The sequence below is a fragment of the Apus apus genome, chromosome 18 (genome assembly GCF_020740795.1).
Source record: "Apus apus isolate bApuApu2 chromosome 18, bApuApu2.pri.cur, whole genome shotgun sequence".
Taxonomy (NCBI): Eukaryota; Metazoa; Chordata; class Aves; order Apodiformes; family Apodidae; genus Apus; species Apus apus.
This window is the reverse complement of record NC_067299.1, coordinates 1,952,491-1,979,248: the sequence shown is the minus strand read 5'-3', so window position 1 is coordinate 1,979,248 and position 26,758 is coordinate 1,952,491. Positions and strand designations below refer to the sequence as shown.

At 62.1% G+C, this 26,758-nt stretch overlaps 3 protein-coding genes across 6 annotated transcripts in view; 1 reads left to right on the top strand and 2 right to left on the bottom strand.

The window, feature by feature from the left end:
• Window positions 1-552: 552 nt before the first annotated feature.
• On the bottom strand, window positions 553-1,924 carry OVCA2 (OVCA2 serine hydrolase domain containing). Its single transcript, XM_051635988.1, has one exon. The coding sequence runs from the start codon at window positions 1,922-1,924 to the stop codon at window positions 1,070-1,072; it is 855 nt and encodes a 284-aa protein (XP_051491948.1). The 3' UTR covers window positions 553-1,069.
• DPH1 (diphthamide biosynthesis 1) lies at window positions 553-19,825 on the bottom strand. Of its 4 annotated transcripts, XR_007891217.1 has the most exons (13): window positions 19,768-19,825; window positions 18,903-19,055; window positions 16,541-16,604; window positions 8,963-9,084; window positions 7,166-7,320; window positions 6,325-6,446; window positions 5,070-5,138; window positions 4,134-4,290; window positions 3,131-3,231; window positions 2,749-2,827; window positions 2,375-2,506; window positions 1,955-2,081; window positions 553-901 (listed from the first exon to the last, which is right to left on the bottom strand). XR_007891217.1 is itself a non-coding variant. In XM_051635985.1 (12 exons), the coding sequence occupies exons 1-12, from the start codon at window positions 19,811-19,813 to the stop codon at window positions 869-871; spliced, it is 1,233 nt and encodes a 410-aa protein (XP_051491945.1). In that variant the 5' UTR covers window positions 19,814-19,825; the 3' UTR covers window positions 553-868. The 4 variants fall into 4 exon arrangements, 3 of the variants coding, with proteins under 3 accessions (XP_051491945.1, XP_051491944.1, XP_051491947.1); XM_051635985.1 differs by lacking the exon at window positions 1,955-2,081; XM_051635984.1 differs by lacking the exon at window positions 553-901 and having other exon boundaries at window positions 1,034-2,081.
• Window positions 19,826-21,506: 1,681 nt separating this feature from the next.
• Window positions 21,507-26,758, top strand: part of RTN4RL1 (reticulon 4 receptor like 1) — a 28,123-nt gene continuing 22,871 nt past the window's right edge. The window contains exon 1 of the mRNA XM_051635795.1: window positions 21,507-21,534. Coding sequence (XP_051491755.1) covers window positions 21,522-21,534 — 13 coding nt within the window. The 5' untranslated portion in view covers window positions 21,507-21,521. The remainder of the gene's footprint in view (window positions 21,535-26,758) is intronic.

The following is a 26,758-nucleotide window of genomic DNA, read 5'->3' as shown; positions in this document are numbered from 1 at the left end:
AAGCAGCCTCTGGTGTCCCCAGGACACCGACAGACACCCCAAACCTTCACACCACCTGAGCAGGCAACAAGGACAAGACACACCCAGCCCGGGGAACCAACCACATCCTCCTACCACCACCACCACCACCACCACCGTGCTGCTACAACCAGCAACAAACCAGAGGGCAAAACACCTGCAAGGGTGAGAACTGCTCACTTCTGCCAGGTTGGTTTTAACCTGTGGCACCTCCCAGGCCTGCTCCCAGCTGAGAGAATGTGGAAAGAGCTTCTGTCCCCTGATCCCAGGCCTGCTCCTGCACCAGTGTCCTCTGCCCCTGGCCGTGCTGACACCAGCTGCTCCCTGCTCTGGGCAGGGCCCAAATCCAGAGGTTTGATCTCCTCTCTTTTACCTCCTGCATCAGCCTGTAGCCCCAAGGAAAGCCATGGTCAGAGGGGAGCCCTGCAAGCACAGCCCTGGGCAGGACACCCCAGCAGCAGGCAGGCAGGACACCTGCAATGGGAACAATAAACATTTCCTGCTGCTTCTGGAAAAAAAACAGAGCCAAAAAGGTAGCAATAAGTTTTTCTTGTTCATGAAGGCACTTTGTACAAAGGTACAAACATCTCCCAACACACACTCAACCAGCAGACATTTCACTTCCAAAACAAAACCAGCCCTGGCACTGCCAGGGACGTTTTCCTAGAGCCAGCCCAGCTGGAAGATTTGCTTAAGGGCTTTCACCAGGAATATTAAAAGCACAGACTTCTGGGGTGCAAGAGGTGGGTGCTGCCTTTGCCTGAGCTGAGGGACCCTAATTTTGAACTACTCGTCTCTGCAAGCACCTCCCAGACCGAGCAGTGTCACCCTCCTGCCCTCCAGCCCCTCATCACGATACCCACGTGCTCAGCGAACAACCAAGCTGCAAAACAAAAGAAAAACAAAGAGCCATTTAGCCTGGCCCTGGGTTGACACTGCAGAGCAGCACTGGGAGCTGCCCGGGCCTCGCTGGTCCCTCTGGAGGCCACGGAAGCACAGCGATGTTTCACCAAGATGGGAGGCTGCCTCTGGCCCGCTGGAGCCCCGTTTATTACAGAGTGTTATCAATCACCCCAGCCCCCGGGGGCTCGGTTCCCCCTGCAGGACAGAAGCGCTCCAAGAAGTCCAGGTAGGCCTTCTTCTGCGGGGCAGCCGCAGGGACGAAGTGCCCGCCGGGGTGGGTGAGGACAACGGGCTCCACGAAGTGCCGGGCCAGCTCCCTGCTGAGGGAGGCGGGGATGACGGCGTCGGCATCGCCCACGACGTGCAGCGTGGGCAGGGCGATGGGCTCTCGGTAGAAGTGTCCGTGGGCCGGAGCGCGGCTGGCAAAGCCGGCCACCAGGATGGCGAAGGCCACGGGGAAGCGGGGGTCGCCGCGGGCCCGCAGGGCGCACACCATGGCGGCCAGCGCGGCGCCCTGGCTGAAGCCCAGCAGCCCGTCGAAGGGCCCGTGCTCCGCCAGCGCCGCCGCCACAGCCGCCAGGGACTCCTCCAGCCCCGCCGGCGCCGCCGCCGCGTCCCCCGCCTCAAAGACGCCGGGCGCGGAGAACCACCAGCCGCGGGGGGGGTCGTCCCCGTCGTCATCCTCGTCGCCGCCGGACACGGGGTGCGGGGCGCTGAAAGCCACCAGCTCGGCGCGGCCGCGCAGGGCCTTGCGCAGCGCCCCGGTGCGCTGGCGGAAGCGGCGCTCGCTCTGCCGGTAGCCGTGGAGGCCCAGCAGCCGCAGCGGCCGCCCCCCCGCCATGGCGCCCGCCGCCCCGGAACCCCCCGCGCTCCTTGGGCAGCAGGGGCGGTGCCGACCAGCTGGGGCTGCGGCGCCCCCGGGCGGCGGGAGGCCGCGGGGCAGGGGGGCTGCGGGGGGTCCCGCGGGCCGGGGGGGGGAGGTACGGGAGGCGGCCCCGTCCATCCCGGTGCCGGAGGCTCCGGCGGTGCTCACCTCAGGGCGGGAGCCGGTGCCTGTGCCCGCGCCGGGTCCCTGAGCGCGGATGGGGCGCAGGCTGCGCTCACGGGGCCCCCGGCCGCTCCTCGCCCTGCCCCGGGGCGGGGGGCACGGGCGGCTCCCCCTGCAGCAGGGAGAGAGAGGAGGGGGGGTTCAGGATGGGCCCCGACCCCGCCTGAACCGTGACGAACCCACCCGTGATCGCGGCACAACTCCCCCGGGGCAGGGCTGGGGGCGATACCCCCCCCACACGTCCCGGCGAGTCCGGGCTGGTGGGGACCCCGCTCCGAGGGGGCTCGTGTCCCCGCGGCCGGGCGGGCACCGGCCCCGGTAGCGAGCACCGGGGACGCCGCCACAGGGTGGCGCTGTGCGCACGCGGCACCGGGCGTTCAACCCGCCGGGACCCCCGGGACCCACCTGGGCCGTCGGGCCGCGGCGCGGGGGCCGCGCGCTGCCGTGATTCACCGTCCACGGCCCCAGGGACCGGCTGGCGTAGAAGTCCATGGGGTAGGGCTGCTGCCACTCCACGTCCCGCAGAGCCACCGCGGCCTGCGGAGGGGACAGGGAGACGAGTCCCACGGCCCTGCCGGAGGGAAACCCGCGGAACCGGGAATCCCACCGGCTTTACGACGGGAAATCCCCGTGGAACAGCCAGGCTGTGCAGGGACGGGAAGCGGAGGGGACGCTGCCCGGCCACGGGGATGTCCCCGTGCAACCCGCAGCTCTGCGGGAGGCTCCGGTGTCACCCCCAGGCAGGGATGGTCCCCGGGAAGGGGGAGGTGGGTGCTCACCTCGTAGGGTGTCAGCAGCGGCTTGCTGAAGGCTTCTCCCCAGTCGATGGAGAGTCGGGGACAGGCTACCTGCACCCACCTGGAAGGGAAACACACAGCAATGGATGGGGATGAGTGTTTGGGGAATAACAAGCTGGAATGAAGCAGCAGCTTCAAAAGGAAGAGAGTGGAGGGGACAGGGAGTGAGGTCCCCACTGTGCTAGAGCCATTCTGCCAAGGACAGTCATGTCCCTGCCATCTTTGTCCCCTCCCCACGGGCACAGCACCCATGGGAGTGCACAATGCCAGAGCCCACCCAGGTGGCAGCAGGAGTGGGAGGGGTAGAGAGGGGTGGGGCACCCTGGGGACACAGGGGGGGCTGGAGGGGGCCAGCAGCACTCACGCATCCACGTCAGGGAACAGCTGGAGCTTGCTGGGGAAGATCTCAGAGAGCAGCACCCGCACAAAGGGCCGGCCCAGGGCACGGAGACGCGACTCCAGGTGCTGCAGGGAAAAGGCACCCGAGGGGAGTCAGGGGAGCCCAGACAGATGCCACCCCCCACAAGCCCCTCCAGCCTTGCCCACAGCCCTCTCCTGGTCACCAGCCTCTCTGTAAGTCCCAGCTCTGCCCCAAGGCCATGTCCCCTCGGTGACACGATGAGCCATGGCTCCAGCCCAGCTTTCCCCAGCGCATGCCTCAGCCTAATGAAGTAATTACCGCTCAATGACAACAATCTGTTCTTATTAGCACTGCCTTCCCCAGGGCACCCACCTGCCACGGGCTGGCTGTGGCCAGCAGCTGCAGGAGGGGAGAGAGGCCTAAGAGGGGCCAGGGAAGTCCTTGTCCTTGGCCCCCACTGCCTGAAGCCACAGCAGGACAGTGGTTGCCAGGACCTTGTCTCCCTGCTCAGCCCACTGGTCACTGTGCTGCCCCAAATCTCATCTATGGCTGCCCAAAAACTTCCAGGTGCGAGAGCGGCCACTGTGCTCAGGGCACCCTGCTCCTGTGGGACAGGACACTGAGGTCCTGCTCCCCTTGCCTAGCTGGTGTGGAAAGCAGCAGCCGAGCAGGGACAGTGAACCCAATCAGAAGTTCATCCAATTAAAACAAACCCAGGGAATTAATTGCCAAGCTGCTGGTGCTTAGGGGGTCTCCGAGGCTGGCCAGCTCTCCCCAGTGAGGGGCAGATTTAATGAGCCCTTGTCTGACCTCTCTTATTGGCTGCTAATTGCCCTGAGCCACACAGACCCCAGCCAGTGGCACCCGATGTGCTGCCAGCACAGGTCCACTTACACCCCAGCAGCGAGGCCACTGTGCTCACAGTGCCATTGCTCATCAGTCCTTCCCCAGACCCAGGAGCAGCTCCTGATGCCTGAACAGGTCCCTGGGGAGGGGAAGCCAGTACCTGCAGGATGCCAAGAGAGCCCTGCCTCCCCAGCGTGCCCAAAATGAGGCCCCAGCAGCGAGCACCGGTGGCCGTGCGGATGGCGTCCTGCCGAGCGCGGCGCATGTCCTCGTGGCCATAGTGCTCCTGGGAGAAGACCTTGCTGTAGGGATCGTACCTGCAAAGAGCAAGGTTCACATGAATCCCAGCACCTTCCCGCCCTATATTATGCCCCTCCCTCATTAACACTAATTACTTTCCCCCAGCGAGGCAGGGCCCAGCTGGCTCATTGTGGTGCGGAGAGAGCACAAGGGCAGGGCTAAGGCAGGTGTCCCCCAGCAGCCCCCCAACACCGGCATGGCCTGGGCGCTGTGCTTGGCTCCACGCTCAGCTTCCCCCCACACCTCATCCTGGCTCATCAATTATGAAGAAATCTTTGATTTGTTGCTTTGTTTGACGAGGAGAATTTCAATCAAATCCCACTCGGGTTTCAGCAGCTTCCCCCAGTGCCATAAACCTGACGCGCGCCTCCCGTTAGTAACAAACGACCTACTAAGAAATTCAGATTTCACCAAATGGTCCCAGCCTTTTGCTCTTGATATTTCATCTGCTTTCAGCGGCCTCATCATCGCGCTTTATGGCCTCTGCCTGCAGCAGCCCGGCTTTAATGGCTGCACCTCCACGAGCTTTCCCAGGTACTTGTCAAAATGTTTATACTCAGCCGGAGTAAATGGCTGGCGTTCATCTCCCCGCCGCGCCCCTTCATCACCCGCCCCCCGCCTGCCTGTCCCACTGCAGGCAGCTGCCTGCCCAGCTCTGGGGCTGGGGGTGCTCCTGGGGTGCATAGTGGGGACAGCTGCTCCCTGGCGTGCTCCCCACCCTGGGGCTGTTGGGGACCAGAGTGGGTGCCCGTGGGCTGCCTGTACCTGTGAGCAGGTATCCCTGTGCTGCCCGTACCTGTAGGCAGGAATCCCTGGGTTGGCAATCATGATGGACTCCAGGTGGAAGCGCCCGTCACCCAAATACCTGCCGAGAGGGGAGGGAGAGCTATGGCACATGGGAAGCAGCAGCACCCATCCCACACTTTGCCAAATTGCTGTGTGTGGAGATGCCAGGAGCCCGAGCTCCCGTGCTGGGACTTGGGAGCTGCGAGCACAGCCAGGGCTCCCTGTCCCTATGCAGCCCCCTGACAGGTCAAGGCTGCTGCAGTCAGGGCAAGGAGAGATGCCCATGCTGGTGTGGGGCAGCCAGGAGCTGCTCCATCTCAACGGCTGCTTCTAGACGTTGCTGCTTCCATTTCTAATCGGATTTCAAGTCAGCAATTACATTTCAAAGCCTTTCATTCAGCTGCCCTTAATGGAGTGAGGGCTTGGAAAATGAATTCAGACGTAAAACTTGACTAGATTTTGCCCTTAATTGGAGAATGACATTTTGGGAGATCAAAGCTAATTTGTCTGCAAAAGCTAACCCCAGAGACGGGAGAAAGAAGAAAATAATATCGCGGGGAGGACGCAGGTAGATGGGCTGCGCGCACCTGCACGGGCAGCTGGGGACACCGCGGCTCCTGCCAATGCCAGGCCAGCCTGGCCATCCCTGCCTGCTCCCTTGGGGAGAAGAGATGGAAAGCAGTACCTCTCCCCCAGCCCCAGTTGTAGGAGGACAGGGTGAATCCAGAGGCCCCCCCTCACCCCAGCCTCAGCAGTCACGAGCCTGGCTCCCTGCACAGCCGTGCTCGGAAAGCTGCCGGTACTGTTGGTTCCTGGCCAGGCAGGCAAGAAGAGGCTTGGTGAGGCCCCAACCCACACCACAGCTCCCCAGCTCCCCCCAAGGGTGGGGTCCTTGTATTTATTTATTCTGCAGTGCACTGTATTCACAGTACATTAAGCATTTCCATTACCTAAAATAATTAGGTGATAGGAAGCGAAGTGCTCCCTCTAATTTGCTGTCCTTAAATAAAATTAATGTTGCTGTGATGTTGGGCCCCGGCCATTTGTCTTTTCCAATTATCCACCCGCCTTTCCATCTATTATCTATTCTGATATACGACTCAATTATTTCCTCTATGCTACAAGCACATGCCACTCAGAGCAGCATGGAGGGGCCCATGGATGTCCCTCAGCTGCCCCCCCCCAGAACTTCCCCACAGCTGGGCAGCAGGTACAGGCAGGATGGGGAACCTGGGCCAGGCAGGAGGGTCCTAGAGGACACTTACACAATGGCATCTGTGTCCTCGGCAAGCCGGGGTGATGTGCAGCCCAGGATCTCCCCTGGTGACAGTGGCTTGCACTGGGGGACGCACACCTTGTACTGGGAGAGCAGCTCCTGTGACGCTGCCTGCAGGAGACACGGGGTCAGCCAGTCAGTGGGGACAGACCGTGGCACAAAGCATGGCTGAGGCTGGTTTTCCTCAGCACTGCTGGGGATCCTTGGGGACACGCCAGCCCTGGCAGCCCTGGAGCCCTGGCTCCACAGGGCACCAGCAGCAATGGCTGTGCCACTGCACCCCGGCACGGTGGCAGCGAGGGGAGCTGCTCAGGGCAGCACCATCAGGGAGGGTAACATCTCCAGCACAGCCAAGATGCTCAGTGAGGCTCAGCCAACGTATCAATTAAAAGAGAAGGGAAAACGTTTAACGCTTCGATAGCCCCGTGTTTAGATAGACATGGCTCAAGAGGCTCATTCATCTCCTCCTACCCTGCCCAGCCGGCCATTCAGGGGCAGACAGACAGACCCGCCGGAGCTTCCCCTGCCGCTGCCGGCACTGCATCAAAATGCCAAGTGCTCCACTGCCTGCCCTGACATTTACAGAGCAGCTCCCGGGGGAGCCGGGGCGGGTGCCGCCATGAAACATTGATCAGAGTTATTATAAAGTACTTGATCAACATTACGGCAGCAGCGCATTATTGCAGCGACTTGTCAGAGGGGAACTGTCACCACTAGCACCCCAGGGCAGCTGCTCCAGCCCCAGACCTGAGGCAGGGAGGGACTGAGCCAAGGCCAAGGTGGGAGAAGACACAAGCCATGTCCCACACTGCTGGGGGTCCCCATCTCACCTGCACCGTGGAGACAAACTGGATGGTGCTGACAAGGGCCAGGGAGGTGCCGGCTGCAAAGTTGAAGCGAATGGTCTCGAGGAAATGGGACGTGTCAATCTTAATGTCCACGAACACATAGAGCATCTTCAGCCCCTGCGTGGCATCGATGGGGACTGGTGAGAGGAGGAGAGAGTGTGAGGGTGGGGTACACCCAGGACCCCAGCCAGATCTATGACTGCCAGGGCTCCCTGCACCCCAACCACCCTGGTGCGGGCTGACCAGGCTGGGCTGTGCCACCCCTCTGCCCAGGCTGCCCCCCCAAGGGGGCAGGGGGTGCAGACGGGAGCAGCAGAGAACACCTGTGCATTTCCCTCCGGAAAATGGCAGCCTGGGGAATCAATGAACACAAATCTAATTACCCCCGGTGCTAAGAAGCCTGTGTCACCACGATTAAGTGAATAATTAAAGTACATGGAGTCCACATCGATCCCCAGCTCCGCGTTCACTTCCCATTTTGGTACTCTTCACCCGATCACCATTAAGTGCAAATCACTCCCTGCCATGGGGCACACAGGGCCGGGAGGGAGGGGGCTGGTGTGCCCCCCACCATGGGCCTCCCTGCGAAGGGGGCTGTGCTCAGACAGTGCCAGGAGCACCAAAAGGAGCTCAGCACCCTCTCATCACCCTGGGGGCAGCCCATGACCCATCCAGCGTGGTGCTGGCAGGGACCACACAGCCATGGGCAGCAGAAGGTGGCAGGGGTGGGGACAAGCAGCCTGGCAGCACCTGCCTGTCCTTGTAGGGAGCAGCTCCAGAAGATGTGACTCCTGTTGCCCAGTGCAGCCCAGCACTATGGGATGTGGCCCCTTCATGCTGTTCATTCCTTTCATAGCAGGCTACAAACCAGGGGTTTTATATTCCCTGTTCCAGTGGTGCCTGTAACCCTCCTTCCGTAACAAAGCACCTCGCGCAGATATTTATCACCGCAAACACTCAGGCCGACGTGGCTTTCAGGACGCAGTTCTCAACCAGGGAGTCAGTATTTCACACAGAGCCCGACACAATTCCTCAAACCCATTTTTACAGCCCCATAAACCTCCAGGAAGGCTGGAGGGTGCCAGGAGCAGGGCAGCAGTGGGGACGCAGGCGCCTGCTGCTCGCTACGGCAATTCTGCCGATCCACCTTAAAAACCCAGAGCGTCTTATTGTTATTTTTGGGCTGATTCCATCCTGGGTGGACTTCAAAGTTAGCAGCATCTGGGACAGCAGCACAGTTTCCATGGCAACTGGATCCAGAGTACCGTCCGCCTGGGGAGCACGAAGCCTCCTCCTCCCTTCCCCGCCCAGCCTCAACTGCTCCCACAAAGCCGCTTTCCTCAGCCCCGGGGTGAGCAGGACCTCCCAGGTTGTCGTTCGTCTCCACCGTCCCTCTTTACTACCCCCAAAATACTGCAGGGTGGGGGGCGAGAGCAGCCCCCTCCCCATAGGTGGCTCCTGGGGTCCTGCCAAGCCACAGCTCCATTGCTCTGCTCTCGGGCACAGGGCGGTGTGTGGCCAAGCAGGATGAGCCCACCCTGCTGCCCGCAAAATCCTGCCTGTGGGCAGCTGCCCAGCTCACCTGGCCCTGTCTAAAGTCAGCGACCGTGCCTGGAGAGCAGAAATCCCTTTGGGAAGGGATTAGCCCTCGGCACTGTCTCTGAGCTGGCATGGAGCGGGGAGAGGAGCCGCTTCACCACACCACAGTGGCAGTGGTGCAGCCTCTGCGGTGCCACACACAGCCACCTCAGCAGTGCCCTGGGGCCAAGTGTCACCTACTCAGGCAGCTGTGTCCATAGTGCACCAAGAAGTCAGCGCCCAGGGCCCGGGCCGTGTAGTCGTCCACGCAGCACGCGCCGTAGGTCACGTCACCCATCACCACTGCCTCTGCGTCCGTGAACCTGTGGGGAGGCACAACAGTGAGGGTCAGGGCTGGCTGCTGTCACCTCCTTCCCCAGCCCCACGGCATGCCACCAGCAAGGGTCCCCGCACTGCCATCGAGCCCCTCGCCACGTGCCAAAGGGGACGAGCACCGGCTACTCTCCGAGATGTCAACATGATTAAGCTGGAGAGCGGTAATCCGCCTCTTCAATTGGGTAAAGCTGTTTGCAATTCAGCGGATTATCCGCTCATCAAACAATATGCTGCCAGCTTCCTAATGCTCCAGCAGGGAGAGCAGCAGAGGGAGACCCGACGCAGCATGGTGCCACCACTCCTGCCAGCTGGGAGCCACTGGGATGGGCAGAGCAGCCACTGTGGCATCCCCAGCAGTGCCAGCCAGGCTGGCTGAGCCACCTGTGCCCAGGCACCACATGAGCCAATGCACCCCAGTTTGCACCTGGCTGTGTCACCCACAGGTGCCAGTGTGGCCAAGCTGGGTGTGCTCCAGGAGCAGCTGGTGTTTAAGTGGCATTTGGCAAGGGAAAACATGGAGCCAATGCTGGCACCGGCCCCCACCCCGAGTGCTCCCACATCCCAGCACTCCCTCCCAGGCCCACCTGGCACCCAACAGCCAGCCCAGAAGAACATGCCAGCAACCAGGCACCAAAGCTGTGGCAGGATTTGAAGGCATCACCTTTGTGAGGTATTTTATTGCACCGTTTTAGGGGATTATCAGCTTGGTTGCCTTCCCAGGGAGCTGCCGTGGTAGTTTATGGAGGAAAAGCAGGTATCAGGATGACAAAGCCCCACGCCTGAAGGGGCTGCTTAAACCAGATGCTAATTCCTCATTCACACTGAGGTTGCACCCGCGGCTGTAGCTCAGTGCCACTGGGGTCCCCCCTGCTGCTGGCATGGAGCTGGGGTGAAGGGGCTGGGGGAGGTGGGCACCCTGGCAGAGTGACACCCCCTGCTAGCACCCGGCACTGGCTGGGGGCCAGGGTCCCGCGCGCAACCCCCCGAGCGCCAGGCAGGGAGCGTTACGTCGGTGGCAAGAATAGAAATGGTGGGCAGAGCTGGGCAGATGGCAGAAGGTGGGGAAATGGCAGAGCGTGCTGAATATTAACAGCTCCGGCCCATCCATCAGCGCCCAGGGAGACAGGGGAGCAGCTCTGCCCAAGGATCCCTGGCCAGGGGGCAAACCTGTTCCCACTTCCTGTGTCCAGCCCAGGCACCTTCATCTCCCCACAGTGTCCCAAGGAGTGGGGACATGGTTGAGGATGGAGCAGATCCTGCCAGCACTCCCAACTCCACAGTCACTCACCACCGACACGGCCTGGATGGGAGGATGGCTCCTCCGCTGCCTGCATGGCCACACTGTGGGCTTGGGGGCTGCTGGTGAAGGTTCCAGAAGGCTCTTCCCCACCCCCTGAGCCCCCAGCCCCCTCCTCTAATGAGAGGTGATGAGATGAACATGAATCAGACTCCACACATCTCAGCAAAAGTGGAAAATTATTCAGCTCCTTAAGATTCAGGACGGGGAGGTCTGACTCAGAGCGGCAGCCAGCGCCGCTTAATTTTTTATAGATTAAAATGTATGCAAATTGGCCCAAACCCCAGAGAAAGTCCCTGGGGGTGAAGAGCAAGAAAGTGAAATAACAACTGCAGAGGGAGGAGGGCAGAGGCTGGTGGAGGTGCCTGTGGCCCCTGCCCAAGGTGCGGGGCTGCAGATGACAGTGGCACGTGGCCACCAGCCCGTGGGCAAGCGGAGAGGGGGCTGAGCCCAGCCCTGGGAACCATCCCTCTGCAGCTGCTGGGAGCAGAGCTACAGCCAGGCAAGGAACAGAGAGACCATGGGACAATGCCCAGTGAGGAGGGAACCCAACGGTGCTACCACTGAGGCTGGAAGGGTGCTGGCAGCCCAGGGCTGATGGTAGGAGAGGCGCAGAGGTGCCAGGACAGCACGCAGCAGGGTCACCATTGCTGGCCAGGCTGGATGGTCAAGTAGAGCAGCAATCATCTCCTGAGACAAATCAAAGGCAAGCGCGGGGCCTCCCCTTGATGTTTTAATCAGTTTGGTGTCGCCAGAGCCTTTCATCAAACTACAGAGGAAGGAAACATCAATTAACAGCCACCTGCCTCCGACACGGGCTGGGGAGCCGCTCGCCAACCGGGCCAGACCAGGATGCGGGCAAGGGGCAACCACAGGAGTGTCCTTCTGGGTGTTCCATGTCCCCGCAGCTCATCACAGCCATGGAGAGGTCCCAGCAGCATGCCACCAGGGAGGACACAGTGACAGGGCTGTCCTTACCCAGGGCTGAGCCGCTCACTACAGCTGGGAGCTCATGAATATTGAACACGTGGGGAGGTTATTCATCTTTTACGTCCCGCAAACCCCAGCTCATTCTGAAAAACCGCCCGGCCCCAGCATTTTTCTCATCTCCCCCTAATCCATTATCTCCTCCTTTAAACAGATGGTTCTCAAAATCCCATTTTTGAAGTGCCATGCTCAGCAGCAGCAGGATACACACCTGGGTGGGGCAGGTCCCAGTCCCAGCCACTGGGATCCCCAGACCTTCCCAACCCTACTCACCCTGGGCAGTGCAGGATGGAAGTGACAGCAACTAGGGGATGAGCTTAGGAGCTGAAAATGCTGGGACAGACAGGCACACACACAGGGCCAGCATGTCCCCAAGCAAGGGGTAGCTGGTCCCCACCACTCGAGGGCAGGTGCTAGACTGGAGCAGCCCTGACTTATCTCAGCCCCTCGACTAATAAATGAGAGCATTTGCTGCTGGCAGCAGCACAGGGTCCCCTGACACCACGGCAGCATGTGAATGATGCCATGCCCCCAGGAAGCAGAACTGCTCTCCACAGCAGAGAGGAGTTCTCAGCCCTGGCATGTCCATTGTGCTCGGATCCAGCATCCCTTAGCAGGGAGGGGACTGGGCTGAGAGTGGCCACAGGGATGAGAGGATGGATCTGCCACCAAGAGGTTGGGGTGCCTGCGTGTCCCACTGGAAATGAGGACATTCCTTGCTCCACCGCCACCAGCCTCATCTGTGTGGCCCTTCACAGCAAGGTCACACAGTGGTGTGGTGGCAACCCCCTGCCATGAGACACCTCGAGACAAGCAAGAGGGTTATGCCCCGTAAATACCCCACACCTTGCGTCCTGGGGGAATGGCAGAGCCCCACGGTCACCCCACAAACCCTGCACCCCCTGGCTGCCCTGCTGCACCCCAGCCCACCCCATGACAGGGACGGGTGCCAAGGAGAGTCACCATCCCAGGGAGTGGGGGCTGAGCACAGCCCCAGCCGAGAACAATGCGCTTAATTAGCAGAGAAGCCCATCACCAAGCCCCATTACCAGATTCCCAACTTCATTAGCACAGGAAGGCTGCGCGTAATTAAAATAATGAGTTTGCAATTTTAGTGCAAATGGCACTAGAAGAGCCCCACTGCAGCTGGGAAATGACTGCCCGCAGGCGGCACAGGACCCTGCAGAGCACCGGCAAGCGGGTCAGGCTGGGGGGTGGTCCACAGCCCCCCAGGAGCAGTCATCTCTGGCCGAGTCCTCTCAGGGACCTCCCCCTCTGTCCTGAGGGGGGACAACCCCATCCTCCCCAGGGGCACCCCCAGCTTTGCTGGCCTTGCAGCTGCCAAAGAAACCAAAGTGAGGCAAAGAGAGGGCCCAGAGAATGGTGGTGTCAAAGCCACCGTGACAGCCCTGTACCCAGATGGAGCCTGTCTCCTCTTCCCCATGGCCCAGCCATGGTCCTGCCCATCAGTGCCAGCTCCCTGGGCTCCCTGGGGACACAAGGAGGTGGCACATGGTGGTGGGCACCATGCCTGCACTGGCACATCCCATCCCTGGGAGGTGACAGCCCTATAGACCCCACACACTCCTCCCTGCCCAGTCCCCCCCATGCCGAGGTTTTAAACATCTCCAATGAAGTGAGAACTTCATTTGCCCTAATGATGCTGTTGTGCAGATAATGAGGGTGATTAAATCCCCCACCACAGCGTGCTGCACCGCGTGCCTCCAGGTCGTGCTTAAAGGACAAGGGGAGAGGGGAAGGCAGCACTGGCCAGCAGAGCTACAGCACCGTGCAGCTGAGGCAGATCCTGACCTGTGTCAACACCCCAGGATGGCCCTCTGGGACCTTCCAGCAATGCTGCAGGCTTCCCCGTGGCGCTCAGTGCCACCTGGCAGACCTGCCTGGCCAGGGGACTCAGTGCCCCCAGACAGCCTGTGTGACACCAGGGACCTGCTGGGCACACCAGCTCTCAGGGGCTTTTTTTGTCCTCGGGGCACACCAGCTGCTCAACCACAGACAATTCCAGGCTCTGTCACTCTGAGGTATCCTGGTACACTGCTGGGCACACTGCAACACGGTCCCCAGGATGCTCTGCACACCCCTGCATGGATGCTCAAGAGCCATCGTGGTGTCAGGAGACGTCGAGGCCGTGGAGTGGCAACCTATGTGGGTGCCAGGACATCCCTGGGCCCCCCCAGACCATCATTTTGTCCTCACCACTGAACCACGGCTGATTATCAGGAGCCACTCACCCCGTTGGGGCACAGTGAGACCAAGGGATTAGCGGCTGCAAAGCCTGACAGCTGACTTTATTAACAAGGAATCAAAAGCCCAGCTGAGAGCCCGGCTGATCTGTCTGCTCCAGCCCCAGCAAGGGGAGGGGAAGGGTCCGCTCCTGCTCAGCCCCCTCACCCAGCCAGGGTCACAGGGGCCACCGCTGCTGCCTCCCCAGCATGAGGGCGGGTGGGTAGGGGGGCTGCTGCCCCCCTCCCTGAGTTGTGGTCCGAGCTCCCCCCACGCTGCCACCCCCCCAGCACGAGTTACCCTCTGTGGGATTACATCAGCCGTGACAAGCTGAGCCAACTTGGAAGGTGCCGCCGAAGCGTCGTGATGCGGAGCCAGCAGCCGCCGCCGCGCCAGCTCAGCAGACCCCGGCCCCGCCGCCCCCCCCGCAGCCACGGGTTCGATAATGACAAACCTATTAACGATAATTAACCGGGTCTCGTGCAGGTCAATGCTCTGAGTTCGCTCTGGATTTCCAAGGCTCCAGGCTAAGCACCCCACTGGCCTTTCCGGAGGCCTTGGCCGTGATACTTCAGCTACATCTTCATCCCTGCAGCCTCTCGAGGCTCAGCTGAGGAGGTCAGATGAAGGACCAGGGAGTCGACACCCCACAACCCCCACCTCTCCCTGCTGGGGCTCCCTGGGGACCTGCTCCATCCCACACTGCAGTGGGGGACACAATGACACTGCCATCCCCCTGCATGGGGACAAGTGGACTCACAGACAGCACCATGTGCCCCCCAAGCTGCCCGCGCCACGTCCCCACTCTCAGCCCTTCCCAGCACCGCCAGGTCACGGCACAAATGTTTTAGTAAAAGGCAGCTCTAGCAGAAGGGATAAATATTCCAGCTGAGTGGCAGCAGACACGGCTCCAGTCAAGCCGAACACACAGAGATGGCACTGCTGCCCCAGGGACACCAGCCCTGGGCAAGGCTCTGCAGCCATTACCGGAGCCACAGGGAAGGGGAACTCACTGGCATTCCCCAATCCCAATTCCCACCAGCAAGAAGGGGGCAGGAGGCTGCTGGAATGGGTTGGGGAAAGGGGCCGAGCGATGCTCCCCATGGGCACAGGTATCCCCAGCACACTCGGCCCTTGCGTCCCTTCTGTCCCCAGTGGGAAGGGGACACCCTGGGGCTGATGGCAGCCCAAGCTCCTGTCTCCAGCCTGGTATCTGTCACGTCAGAGGCTGGTCTGGCTCCAGTGCCAGGTGAGGAGGGCCAAGCTGTGATTCCACATTAATGCCAGTGATGAATATTAATAGTGGGAAGAGGCAGGCACTAACGAGGCCGCCTTCCGATGCGCTCCTCACCTACCGCAATGTAACCAGGTCCCAAACGTGTCCCTGAGCATGGGGACAGGTCTGGGCTCCCTCCTGCCCGCAGCCACGATCCTCCATCCAGCACTGCCATGTCCTCAGCCAGCATCATGATGGCACCCGGTGCTCACAGCAAGGGACTGGCAGCGGGGTGTCTCTGGGTGCTGTGCAGTGGCAGCAAGGAAAGGACACAACTCTCCTGCTCAGCCTCAAAGCCATCCCCCATCCAGCTGCCAACACATCGGCCTTGCCACATTCCTGCTCTTGGCCTCTCCCCACACAGCACCCATCTCTCACCAGCACCCCTAACCCCAGCACCCTTCAGCCCTATGAAGCACCCCTGGCAGGGAGGGCAAACCCAGCAGGGATACCAGCACCACAGCATCCACCGGGCACCCCGGCATCCACCGGGAAGCAGTGCTTAAGGTTTCATTCTGAGAAAAGAGCCCCTTAATCCGCTGCCTTTGAAGTAGGAGACATGAAAGCAGCTGGGTGCCAAAGCCGAAGAGGAGGCAGCTCCGCTTAAAGGGACAAGCCCACGCGGAGCCGCCCGCTCTCGCACCCATCCCCTGCCCCCCGCACCCATCCCCTGCCCCCCGCACCATCCCCCCGCTCCCTCACCCACCCTGAACCTGGGGTCTGCCGCGGTCCCGCGAGGGAACGGGTGGCAAAGCAGGAACCAAGCCCGCGGACACGGCTGCCTTCCCACCCGGCACGGCAGCGGCTGCCGGGGGAGCGGCGCGGGGAGGCAGCTCCACTAATGAGGGCCACGACCCTGCTGGCAGCCGAGGCACGCGGCGCTATTAGCACTAATTCATCGTGCGAAAACAGAGAAGGGCTGGGGAGGGGGCAGCCACGGGGCAGGTTGAGTGCTGGCTGGGAAGGAGGCGACGGCCAGTTTCTGCAAGGTGCCTGCAAAGCCCAGCTCCTCTCCCTTGCCTCCGACCTCAGCTCCCAAGGGGCACAGAAAATCAGGAGGAGCCACGGGAAGGGGCTGCCCGGCAAGAGCGACTCGCAGTCAACTGCTCTCGGTTTGTTCCCGTGGCCTTGGACTTCCCCAGCCAGAGAAGGGCTAGCGCCAAGCACCTCCGTGCACCCCCAGGAGTGGCACAGCCAGACTGCCAGCGAGGGGAGGAGGGAAGGGCAGGAGGTCTGCGTGGCAGCGGTGGCCCCACTGCCAGCCCTCCCCGCCCTGGTGGCGCTGACACCGAGCTGGTGTCAGCCAGTCCTTAACACGGCCACGCTGAGCCTGTCAGCAGCTCCCGGCAGAGCAGCGAGGGGAGGAGAAGCCCAGAGGGGAGGGCTGGGCTGGCACGGTGCCGGCCCCTGTCACCGATATGGCAGCAGCAGGTCCCTGTGACCTGCCACAGGGCAGCCAGGCTGTGGCCAAGGTGTCCCCACAAAGATAGACATGCCAGGGCCCCACACACCCCTCTCCACAGCAGCCCTGGGCCTCATCCTGCCGCGTCAGGTGGCCACCCCACTCCCAGCAGCAGACCCCATCCCCTCGCCAGCCCCTGGAGCCGAGCAGGGAAGCACGGAAAAGCCATCATCTTACCGCTCCACGATGTCCGCGATGGTGCAGGCAAACATGAGGAGCCCCTCCGGCATCTGCAGGGCCACTGGGAAGAGAAACAGCCCCGGGGGTTAGGAGGGGATGCCCCGAAACAGGGACCTGGGCACCAACCTCTGGGGCCAACACGTCCAGCTCGAGCAGCAGGCACAGGAACGACCCTTCCCAAAACAGCCAAAAATTGGCCAAACCCCCCAGTGGCTCTGGCAGCTGGGGTGCCTGTGGTCCTGCCTGGGGCCATATCCATCCTCCTGGTCCCCGCACATACTCCTCATCCCTTTTTCAACCCGCTGACACTGCTGGTCTCTGCTGCTTTCCACAGTAATGAGTTCCAGATTTTAATTACGTGATGCACAGGAAAAGGTACTTCTGTTTATTTTAAACCTGCTCCTAATAATGTAAACTCATGCCCCTGATTCTCCTGGTACAGGAGTGAAAAACCATCCCCTGTTTAGGCTCTCCACATCCTTCACAATTCTATACCCCTCTATCATATCCCCCTTCGTCTGCTTCTTTTCCAGCTAAAGGATCTAAATCTATTTAATCTCTCCTTGTATAGAAGCTGTTCCAAACCTTTGATCATCCCCACTGCCCTTCTCTGCACCTCCCCTCCCTGCTTCTCTCCCCCTTTTGGGAGGGTGGCCAGCAAGCCCCAGCATTGTGCCTAGCAGGAATGTATTCATCAGTGAATAATGCTTCCCTGTTTGCTCCCTGCTTGAAGACGGGAACAATCCCTTTGCCTCTGCAGCCCAGCTGAGCCTCCCAGTGCCTGGGGTTCACCCAGGAGCCCCCCATGGGTCCCACCAAGCTGCCCTGCTAGGGAGGAGCAGGGATCACACTGGGGAAGATGAATGGAGGAGGCTTCATTAACCCTGCTGTTGTTTCACCTCCTGATCCCACTAAGACATCCCAGCTCCAGTGATATCTAACCAAAAATCCCCTCCAGATCCTCACTCAAACAGAAATCACTGCGTTGCCAAGCCCAGTATGGAGCTGTGCAGAAGACCTTGCTCAAAATGGGTTGATCCCACCCTGCTCCAACCCACTGGGCCTGAGGAAAGCTGTGCACACCCTGCCATCCTGGCCAGCTCAGGGGCTTGGTGTCCCCCAGCATCACTAGCACATTTGGGACCAACTTGGGACTGCCCTCCGCCCCAGACTGCCCCACAAAAAGCCAACCTAAAAACAGGGTGGGGGTGGCAGGAGGCAGCTGGGTCACTCCTCGCTAGCAGGGCACTCTGGGGACTAGGGGTGACACCCCAGCCCCCCCCAAACCCCACAGCAGGCAGGGAGCAGGCAGGGCTGGCCATGAGGCTGCGTTCCCCCAGCAACCAGCCCCTGGCTGGCGCAGGTTTTTAAATCCCAGCACGGCTGGCTGGCTGATGGGCTCCACTCCCAGCTCCCAAGTCTAAATCCCAGCCGCATATTTACATTTAATTAGGAGGTGCCAAGCAGCAAAAACACGGCAGTGAAAGCTGGAGCAGCACGGCTGGGTAGCCTGGTCTGGTCCAACTGAGCAGCCCTGCCTCTGCCTCCTGCTCCACAGCTGGGTTGGGACCAGCTCCTGCAGCAGCTCCCAGAGCGTCCCCTGTGACACCCGCCAGCTCTGCCAGCTTGGTGGCAGCAGGCAGAGACATTCCCTAGTGGACACAGCATTCCAAATCTGGCTCTGCCCAGAGCCCCCAGCACTGCACAACCCTGTGATTAGCCCATGGCTGTGCAGGAGGTGAGGATGGGGAGGCTAGTGACACCCAGGGACAGAAGGAGACACCCAGAGCTCGCTCAGCCACAGTGGGATGCACATGCTGGGAAGGGAACAGCCCTGGCACCATCCCAGCATCTCCTCTAGGGCCAACATGGCCACTCCTCACCCCTCCAGGGCTACAGCAAACCTCCCCGAAAGGTTCAACCCAGGGTATAGCACAGCCCAAGCTGCCCCTCAGCCCCTCCAGCCCCAGGAACCGGGCGTTGTGGGGCTTCCCCTGCCCAGCTCCAGCAGCGTGGCAGGAAAGTACAGGGAGAGAGGAGAGGAGAGCAGCAGGGACCTGGCCAGCATCCCAGACACATCTTGCAGGCTGACAGGTCCACACAGCTCAACCTCTCCTGTCCAATGTGATTATAATCCGGAGATACAGATCTATTAACCCCCCTTGGGGGGAAGAGAGCTCGCCAAGACAGAGTCTAAACATGCCAGGCCACGCTGGGCAGCTTGGCACCATCCCTGCCCCAGCCTCACCAGCCTCACCTCCAGCCCCAGCAGGCCCCCACGCCGCCAGGGAGCTCAACAGCACCAACCCCACCACACTGCACCCCCAAAATCCCTCAATCCCCAGGAGCTGGTGCTCACCCTTCTTGGCCCGAGCCTGCCGGATCCGCCAGATGGTCTTGGGGATCTCGAAGTTGTAGTTTTGGGGCAGGGCCTCTGCTGCCTCCTGCAGCTCCGTGTTCCCCAGGATCTCCTCAGGGATCTGCTGAGCCACCCGCCGGGCGGGGCCTCGGGCTGCGGGACAGACGGGGTGGCCTCAAGGGAGGGAGCTGCACCCCATACCCCACCAGCATCCTAAAGCCCCCCCCCCGGTGACCAGAGGGCAGGAGTAGGGGGTGGCTTTCTGTACTTTTGGGGGGAAAACACCTTTCCCCCCCCCCCCACCAGGAAGCAGCACTGCAAGCACGTGCAACGAGTGGGGCTGGCTCCCCAAAAACCAGGGGGCACCGAGCATGACCCTCTCCCCGTGGCTCCATCCACAAGCGCCTGAGGGGGTCCCTTCTGCCCCATCTCAAGGGGATCCCATTCTCCCAGCGGGGAAAAAAAAAAAAAAAAAGAAGAAAAAAACACAAACCACCACAACAAACCAGCAGAAAACCCACCCGAGGAGCGGGTGAGCCAAGGCCCGTCCCCCGGGGAGCTTCATCCTGAAGTCGGCCCCCGCCAACAACCGCCCCCTTACAGCTCGGTGAAGCCGGAGAGCGGCGGGGGAGTGACAGCAGGGGGATTATTCACTATTTCCAGCCCAACATCGACACTTATGAGCCACCAAACCCTCCCCGCACGGCCCACGGTCCAAGGCCAGCTGGTGGCGGAGCCACCGTCCCGGCCTCCCCCGCCATCACCCCGGCCTCCGCCGCCACCGACCCGACCTCCTGCCTCAAGACAACCGCAGCAGCGCCGGGTACCGGCAGCGGGAACCCAAGGCTGCCCGGCCTCAGCCCACCTGCGGGCAGCGGGGCCGCGCTCCCGCCGCTCCCGGAGGCCGCCATGGCTGCGGCGGCGGCACGTGAGGGCGGGCAGGCAGCACCGAGCGATCCCCGGGCACCAGCCCAGAGCAGCCGCTGCTCGAGAGATCGAGCACCGGAGCGCCGCGCTCCGGAGGGCCCCGACGGGACGGGCGGGTGGGAAGCGAGGGTCGGTGGGTTGGGTCCGGTCACGGTGCCTCTCGGCCTTTTTGGGTGTGCGGTGGGGTGTGGCGAAGAGCTGAGGTGCCGGGGGTGACACCCGCCGTGGGGTCTCCGTGCTTACAGCCCCGGGGATGCCGGTCCCACTTTAAGGCGGGGGGACCGGGGCCGTTGTCACGGTGACGGGTCTTTTTGTCCATCCCTTCACCCGTGTCACCGGGCAGACGCTAAGTCCCCAAGAGGAGGGATTCGGGGTTAGTGGAGACCCCCGGGGCGACAGGGGACCGGGGAGGCAGCAGAGACACCTCCCACCTCCCCCCCGCCCCGCCGAGGACAGCAGGGACCCTAGTGGGGCAGTGGGGACAGCAGCGCTCCCGATGGGATAACGGGACCCCCAGTGGAGAAAAGGGGAGGGGGCAGGAGAGACCCCCTGGGGGGCAGGAGGGACCGCCCGGAGGCAGCGGGGACCTCCGGATGACAGCGGGATGTCGGGGCCTCCGGTAGAAAGAGGGGGGACAGCCAGGACCGGGGTGCGGAGGGGACAGCAGAGCTCCCGGTGAGGCATCCATGAGTCCGGTGGGATAGCACGGCCCCGGTAGTGCGGAGGCGACGATAAGGGGCGGAGGGCTCAGTAGGCGGCGGCAGGGACCCCGGGGGTGGCGGCAGGAATAGTGTCGGGGCGAAAGTGACAGAGGGGACAGCCGGGACCTCGATCGGGTGGAGGATCCACAGCGGGACACCAAGGCACCGGAGGGCGATAAGAAGCGGAGGGGACGGTGTGGCCGGCAGGTCCCCGGGAGGAGGCAGGGACGGTGCTGGGCGGACGGGATAACGGGAACAGCGGGGACAGCCGGGACCCCTACAGGCGCGGGGAGGGCAGCAGAGCCCCAGTGGGATACCCGGGACACCGGGGGGAAAGAGGCGGAGGGGATGGCGATGGGGCGGGAGTGACAGCCGGTCCCGGGGGAACCGCAGAGCCCCGGTGGAGAGCGGCGCTAGACCGTGCACCCCGGTGGGGCGGAGGGGGCCGGGGCGGGGGCCGGGGGGGGGCGGCGCGGGGAACGGGAGCAGCGGCACTTTCACGAACTGTCCACGGGAGGCGGGAGAGGCGGCGGTGGCGGCGGAGAAAGGGGGGGCCCGGCCGGGCTCGCCCAGCCCAGCCCTGCCCGCCCCGTCGCTGCCCCGCCCCGCCCTGCCCAGCCCTGCCCGCCGCTGCAGGCAGCGCGGCACCGGCACCGGGCACCCCTTTATAGTCTCGTCTCGAGGGGGTGGGGGGCGGCGGCGGCCCCAGCCCCGAGGGGGCGGCTCCCCCCCTAAAAGCCGGCGGCGGGACGCGCGGCGGGCAGAGGCGCGGCCGGCGCTCCCCGGTGCACCGGGGCCGCCGCTCCCCGGTGCCGCTGCGGCTCGGCCCGCCATGCCCCCCAGGGGGCCGTTCTCCCGGGCCCCGGCTCAGCTTTCCCGGTGCAGCAGCCGCCACCGCTGCCGCCGCCGTTACCGTTCGCCGCCACCGCGCCCGCGGCTCTAAGCGCCGCCGCCGCCGCCGCCGGGAGACCGCGCCCGCCCCGGCTCCAAGATGCTCCGCCAAGGTGAGCGCCGCACCGGGAGGGCACCGGGTACAGCGGGTACCGGTGCCCCGAAGTTTGTCTCCCCGCCGAAGTTGGGGCCGCGCCGCCGGGCGCCCCCCGCCGCCGCCGCCTTACCGATACTGCTGCCGCCACCGAGGCTGGGCACCCCCCGGGGTCCCCCGGGAGCGGCTCCGGCAGCGCAGCGCGGCGGGGATCGAGGGGGACCGGGAGGAGCGGGGGTTGAAGGTGGCACGGCTGGCACAGGGTCCCACCCGCACCGGGGGTGCGGCGGGTCCCGCGGGCACCGGGGGACAGCGGGTCCCGGAGGCAGCGGCGGGGCACCGGGGGGCATGGCGGGTCCTGAGGCGCCGGGAGCACGGCGGGTCCCGGGGAGGTCGGTGCTCGTCCCCTAGGGCGAGGGAAAAGGAAACGGGGCTCAGCGGGGGGCGCAGGGGGCTTGGCCGGGAAGTTGGGGCGAGCTGTCCCGTTCCACCCCCCCGAGGAGATTCTTCTCCGCTGTGACATCACGCTATTTCCATAGCAACCGCCTGGGACATCATAGGGGAGCTTTTTGACATCACATCGAGGGGAGAAGCCGGTCCTCCCGGGGGGTCCGGAGGAGGGAGCAGCACCCCCGTCCCCGCTGTTCCCGGGCCAGTCCCGGGGAGATGCTGGCGACAGCGGTGCCGTGCGGGGAGACCCCAGCTGGACCCCCTGCTCCCGTCCCACAAGCCAGGGAGGGGATGGCCGCGCAGCCCCTGGCCCAGCCCTCGCCACCACCACCACATGCCCCTCTCCGGTGATACTTAGGGCAGCGGGAGAAGGTGCCAGCGCCGTGCCCGCAGCCCCCCCACATGGGGATGCGGACCCCCGGGCAGGGCAGCGCCTCCACTGCCACCCCCAGGGATGCCTTTTCCCACCGGGGGGAATGTCACCTTGCAGCTGCGGGGCCTCACACTCGGATGCTTCATTCTCAGGCTCCCGACTTGGCTTTGTTCGTTGTCTGAACCCAACCGGGCTGGCAGTCTGGGGAATAAACCCCCAGCCCCGGTTCCCAGCCCCGGTGCTGCCGGTTGGAGGAAAAGCATCATCCGGGCTGGAGAGTGGGGAGCCCGAGGCAGAGGCAGGAGGCAGGGCTGCCGGCAGGGTTGCATCCCACCAGGGGTAGCCTGTTAAGGTCAAGATCCACAGCTTTCATTTCTGGAGCTAGAAAAACAAAATGCAAATTGAAGAGCCTGTGGGCTAATGCAAAACCTATTCTTAAAGTTTTTGTCTTGTTAAGCAAGGAAATAGAGTGCCAAATAGGCTTTGTTAAGTGGCAGTCTAATTAATAATTTAAAATCTTGTAGCTGTCTTTCATTAGAATTTATCTGTACATCAACCACAAAATCAGTCAAACACACTCATTTATAAGTTAATGCCATTCCTGAATAATTCAACAGGCAGTTAGAGGCGGCCTCCATCCCGCCCAGAGCCTCCCTTCCCTGCCTGGCTGTGGCCAGGTGTCCCTGGGTGGGGGGTCCTGAGCTCCCAGCATTTGCCCCAAGGGGGCTGTGGAGGGGGACACCCCATGCAGGGGCTTGGGGAGACAGGGAGAGCTGCCACCAGGGCACGGGGCCAGGGCCAAACCCTGAGTGGGTTTTGGGGGTGGTTGGCATTGTCAAGGGATGTGGCAGCGTGAAGCTGTGCAGGTGGGAGGGAATGGAGGATGATGGTGGCACTGCCACCACCTTCCCCATCCTGCTGCCATGGACTGGGGTTGGGCTGGGGGATGTGGCAGGGCTCAGGGGACATGCAGGCAATGTCCCCAGGGGAGCAGCTCTGTGTGGTTGCTGAAGGAGGGACAGCTTTTTGCGTGGTACTTACATGAGGAAAGGTTGTTTGTTGCCAGAGGTTCACAGCAGGACGGGCAGAAGTGACATGGCCAGGGCAGTGGGGCAATACCTGGGAGCATTTTTGGCCTCCTGCATCCCATGAGATCCAGCCACAGAGGCACCAGACACCCCCAGTGGGAATGGGGGTGGATTTTGGGCACCAGGACCTCATCAGTGTGGCAGTGGGTGACAGCGTGGGGTGCAGCTCCAGCCTGGGTGGGGGTGTTGGTGGGGCCAGCACTGTGCACCTTGCCAGAGGGGGCTGCAGGCAGGAGTGTGCTACTGGCAACGCAGGAGAAGGAGATTTCCAGCTCAAGGATGACACCAAGGTCATGGGCAGCCACATCTCTGTCCCTGCCATCACTCAGCCCATCGATGGGGTGTCCAGCCCCATTTCTCCCTGCAGAGGAGCAGGCAGCAGGACAGGGTGTGGGCACAGGCTGGGCTGCGGTTCCTGCACTGGGGAGCTGAGAGCCCAGAAACCTTTCTGCTTATAAAAGTTTAATTTCCTAAAGAGCTGAGAGGAAGCCACAAGCTCTCTGTGCCCGGTGAAGCCGAGGGGGGTGGTCAGGATGCACCTCAGGCTTGTCCCCGCCATGGTGTGGGGGTGGGAATGAGGGGCGCTTGGGCAAGTGAGACCTGGAGCCAGGATGTGCAGGAGCTGCTGTCGCTTGGTGACCTGCACCAATGGAGCCCAGCAGGGCCAGAGCCGTGGCCACACTTGGCTAAATATTATTCCCACCTTTTGCCTAAAGTGCTGCACTCAGTGCCCCATGTTCCCATCTGGGTGCCCGAGGCTGCAGGTGACACTCCAGGTGGCCTCAAAGTGCTGCCCTAAAAACACCAGCCAGCCTGCTGGGGAGCCGTAAAAATATGTGTGTTCCGGTGTGATTTCACACCCACCTTTCCCCGAGGCACCTGGTGGTGCCAGAGCTGCAGGAAGCAGGTCCCCATGGTTTGCAGGATGAGGCTGTGGGTGGCATATTGTTGTCCCAGGGCTGGGCAGGGACCCCTGGGTGACGTTGCTCCCCATTCTCCCCATTCTTCCCCCTCCCCCCTCGTGGGAGGTGCTCCAGCCCCCGCCCCCCCCCCCAAACAGCTGAAAACTCGGGTTTTGTTTGCAAAGTGCAAACATAGGGCTGAGCCGCATTTGGCATAAACTCTGGTTATTAACAGAAGATTATGTCTTTAAAAGCTCTTTGGAGCAGCAGGCAGCAGCAAGCAAGGCTCTGGCACCCGAGCAACAGTGGCTGTGGTTTGGGTTCCCAGCGGGGTGGGATGGGTGAGGTGCTGCCCTGACCCAGCACCCCCCAAAGGAGGCTACTGTCTGATTCAAGAGCCGGGTCAGCAGAGCTGGGGGCAAGTAGGACACTAGTGAGGGTCAACGAGGAGAAGCTGGGGGAATCTGTGTGCCAGCGTGGGCAGGGGGTGCATGCAGAGCCCTGGGAACACCACTAGGATGCTGGAACATCCTTATCCTTTCCAGTGAGTGTGCTCTGTCCCCAGTATTTTGGGTGACTCTGCCTAGAGTCCAAGGGGGGACAAGCCAGCTGGGCCCCAGGTCCCTCCAGCCAGCGCTGTCCCGGCTCGGGATGCCAGCGCCGCGTCCCATCTCCCAAACTGAGGAAGTGCCAATCCCCCGTACCATCCCTGTGGAACAGCATCGCCATGGAAACCCGCAGATCGGAGTAGGGGGGCGGGGGGAAACACACTTTTAGGAGTATTATTTTTTACTGATGACAAATGACAGAGGCTCAGCACTGACGGAGGAGCCGCCTGCGCCCAGCGCCGGGCAGCGCCAGCCTCCTGCAGCCCCTGCTCCTCCTGCAGCCCCTGCTCCTCCTGCAGCCCCTGCTCCTTCTCCTGCAGCCCCTGCTCCTCCTGCCCGGATTGCCCAGGGCAGGGTACATGCCACGTACCTGCCTGCGGGTTCAAGTGCAGGCAGCAGCGAGTGGCAGATGCAGGACAGGGAGATGCAGGGGGCAATCTTCTTTGCGCAGATTAGGATTGGGGGGTTATTAAGCAGAAAATGTTCCATTTGCTGCAGAAAGCTGCTTTTCCTCTTTAGCAGCACATGTGCCCGCCGGCTGCTTGCTTCCCGGCGGCGCTGGCAGGGCGGCTGGAGCCAGCCTGGCTTTGGAGAGTGGCTTTTTGTGCTGCTCCTGCCTGGGCCCGTCGTGCCGCGACCACCCCGGTGACCCCCAGCGCCGAAAGCCTCTTGCACTCGGGGCCGTGTCTCTCCTTGGTTCCCTGCTGGCAGGACAGGATGGCAGCGGGTTTTTGGCCCCGGAGAGATCCACCGCATCCCGATGGTGCCACGGGGAGAGCAGGGCGCTGGAGCTGGAGGGCACCCGAGGTGCTCCACGTGCACCCCAAGTCCCAGCATCACCAAGGCACGGGGAGGGAGCAGCGGCAGGAACTGGGCTGCGCTGGCAGGGCTCCTCACCCAGCCAGCCCTGCAAGGGGAGGTGCCAGCAGCTCCGCCAGCCCCGTGTGCCGCACTTGGGAACCGCTTCTTTTTTTTTCTTCTTTTTTTTTTTTTTCCCAGCTGTGTTTGCACACAAACTGAGGGAAACCCCGGTTCCTTGGCCACGGGACCCCCACGCTACCATCTGGGAGGTGCAAAACCCCTCCCAGATCCTCCCAGATCCCCCTCTATCCGCATGCATAGAGGATCTCCCGGTGCTTTTTTGGCCCCTGTGATGAGCCCGCGGTGGCCCGGGTGGGCTCTCAGCCACAAAACATGTGCCTGGCTGGGCATCAGTGAAGATCAGGTCATGGGGATGTGCTTGCACGGGTCACAGCCCCTCTGTTCCCCTGGTGTGAAGGCAGCAAAGGCTGCCGGCTGCACCCGCTGCCTGCTCCTGCCCTCCCGGGTCGCTCTCCTGCTCATTCAGCAGGATACAGGGTGCTGGACACGCCACCCCCCGGGCAGCACCCTTGTCCCGGGAGAGGGGCCAAGATGAACCCCCCTCAGCAGGGATGTGCCGGGTGTTTGTGCTAACAAGCCTGGTGTATTATAATTTCAATGGAATTAAAAAAAAAGTCCTCAGACAAACGGCTCCGCAGTGCCTCTGCCAGGCCCTAAGATCTGCTGCTATCTATTTTTTAATAATTGAGGGTAATAAATATGTATTTCTTTCTCCTTTCTCTCCGTACTCCGCAGCTTGTCAGCTCCCCGCGTCTCTCCTCTGATCAGACCCCATCTTTGCAGAGCAGAAAGAAAAAAAAAGAAAAAAAAAAGAAAAAAAAGGAAAAAAAGGGGGGGATAAACATAAAAAGGGGGAAAAAAGAGAGAGAAAAAAAAAAGAAAAGAGAGGGGAAAAAAAAAAAAAAAGACCCTTTAAGCAAAAAGGATTAAAGCCTTTTGA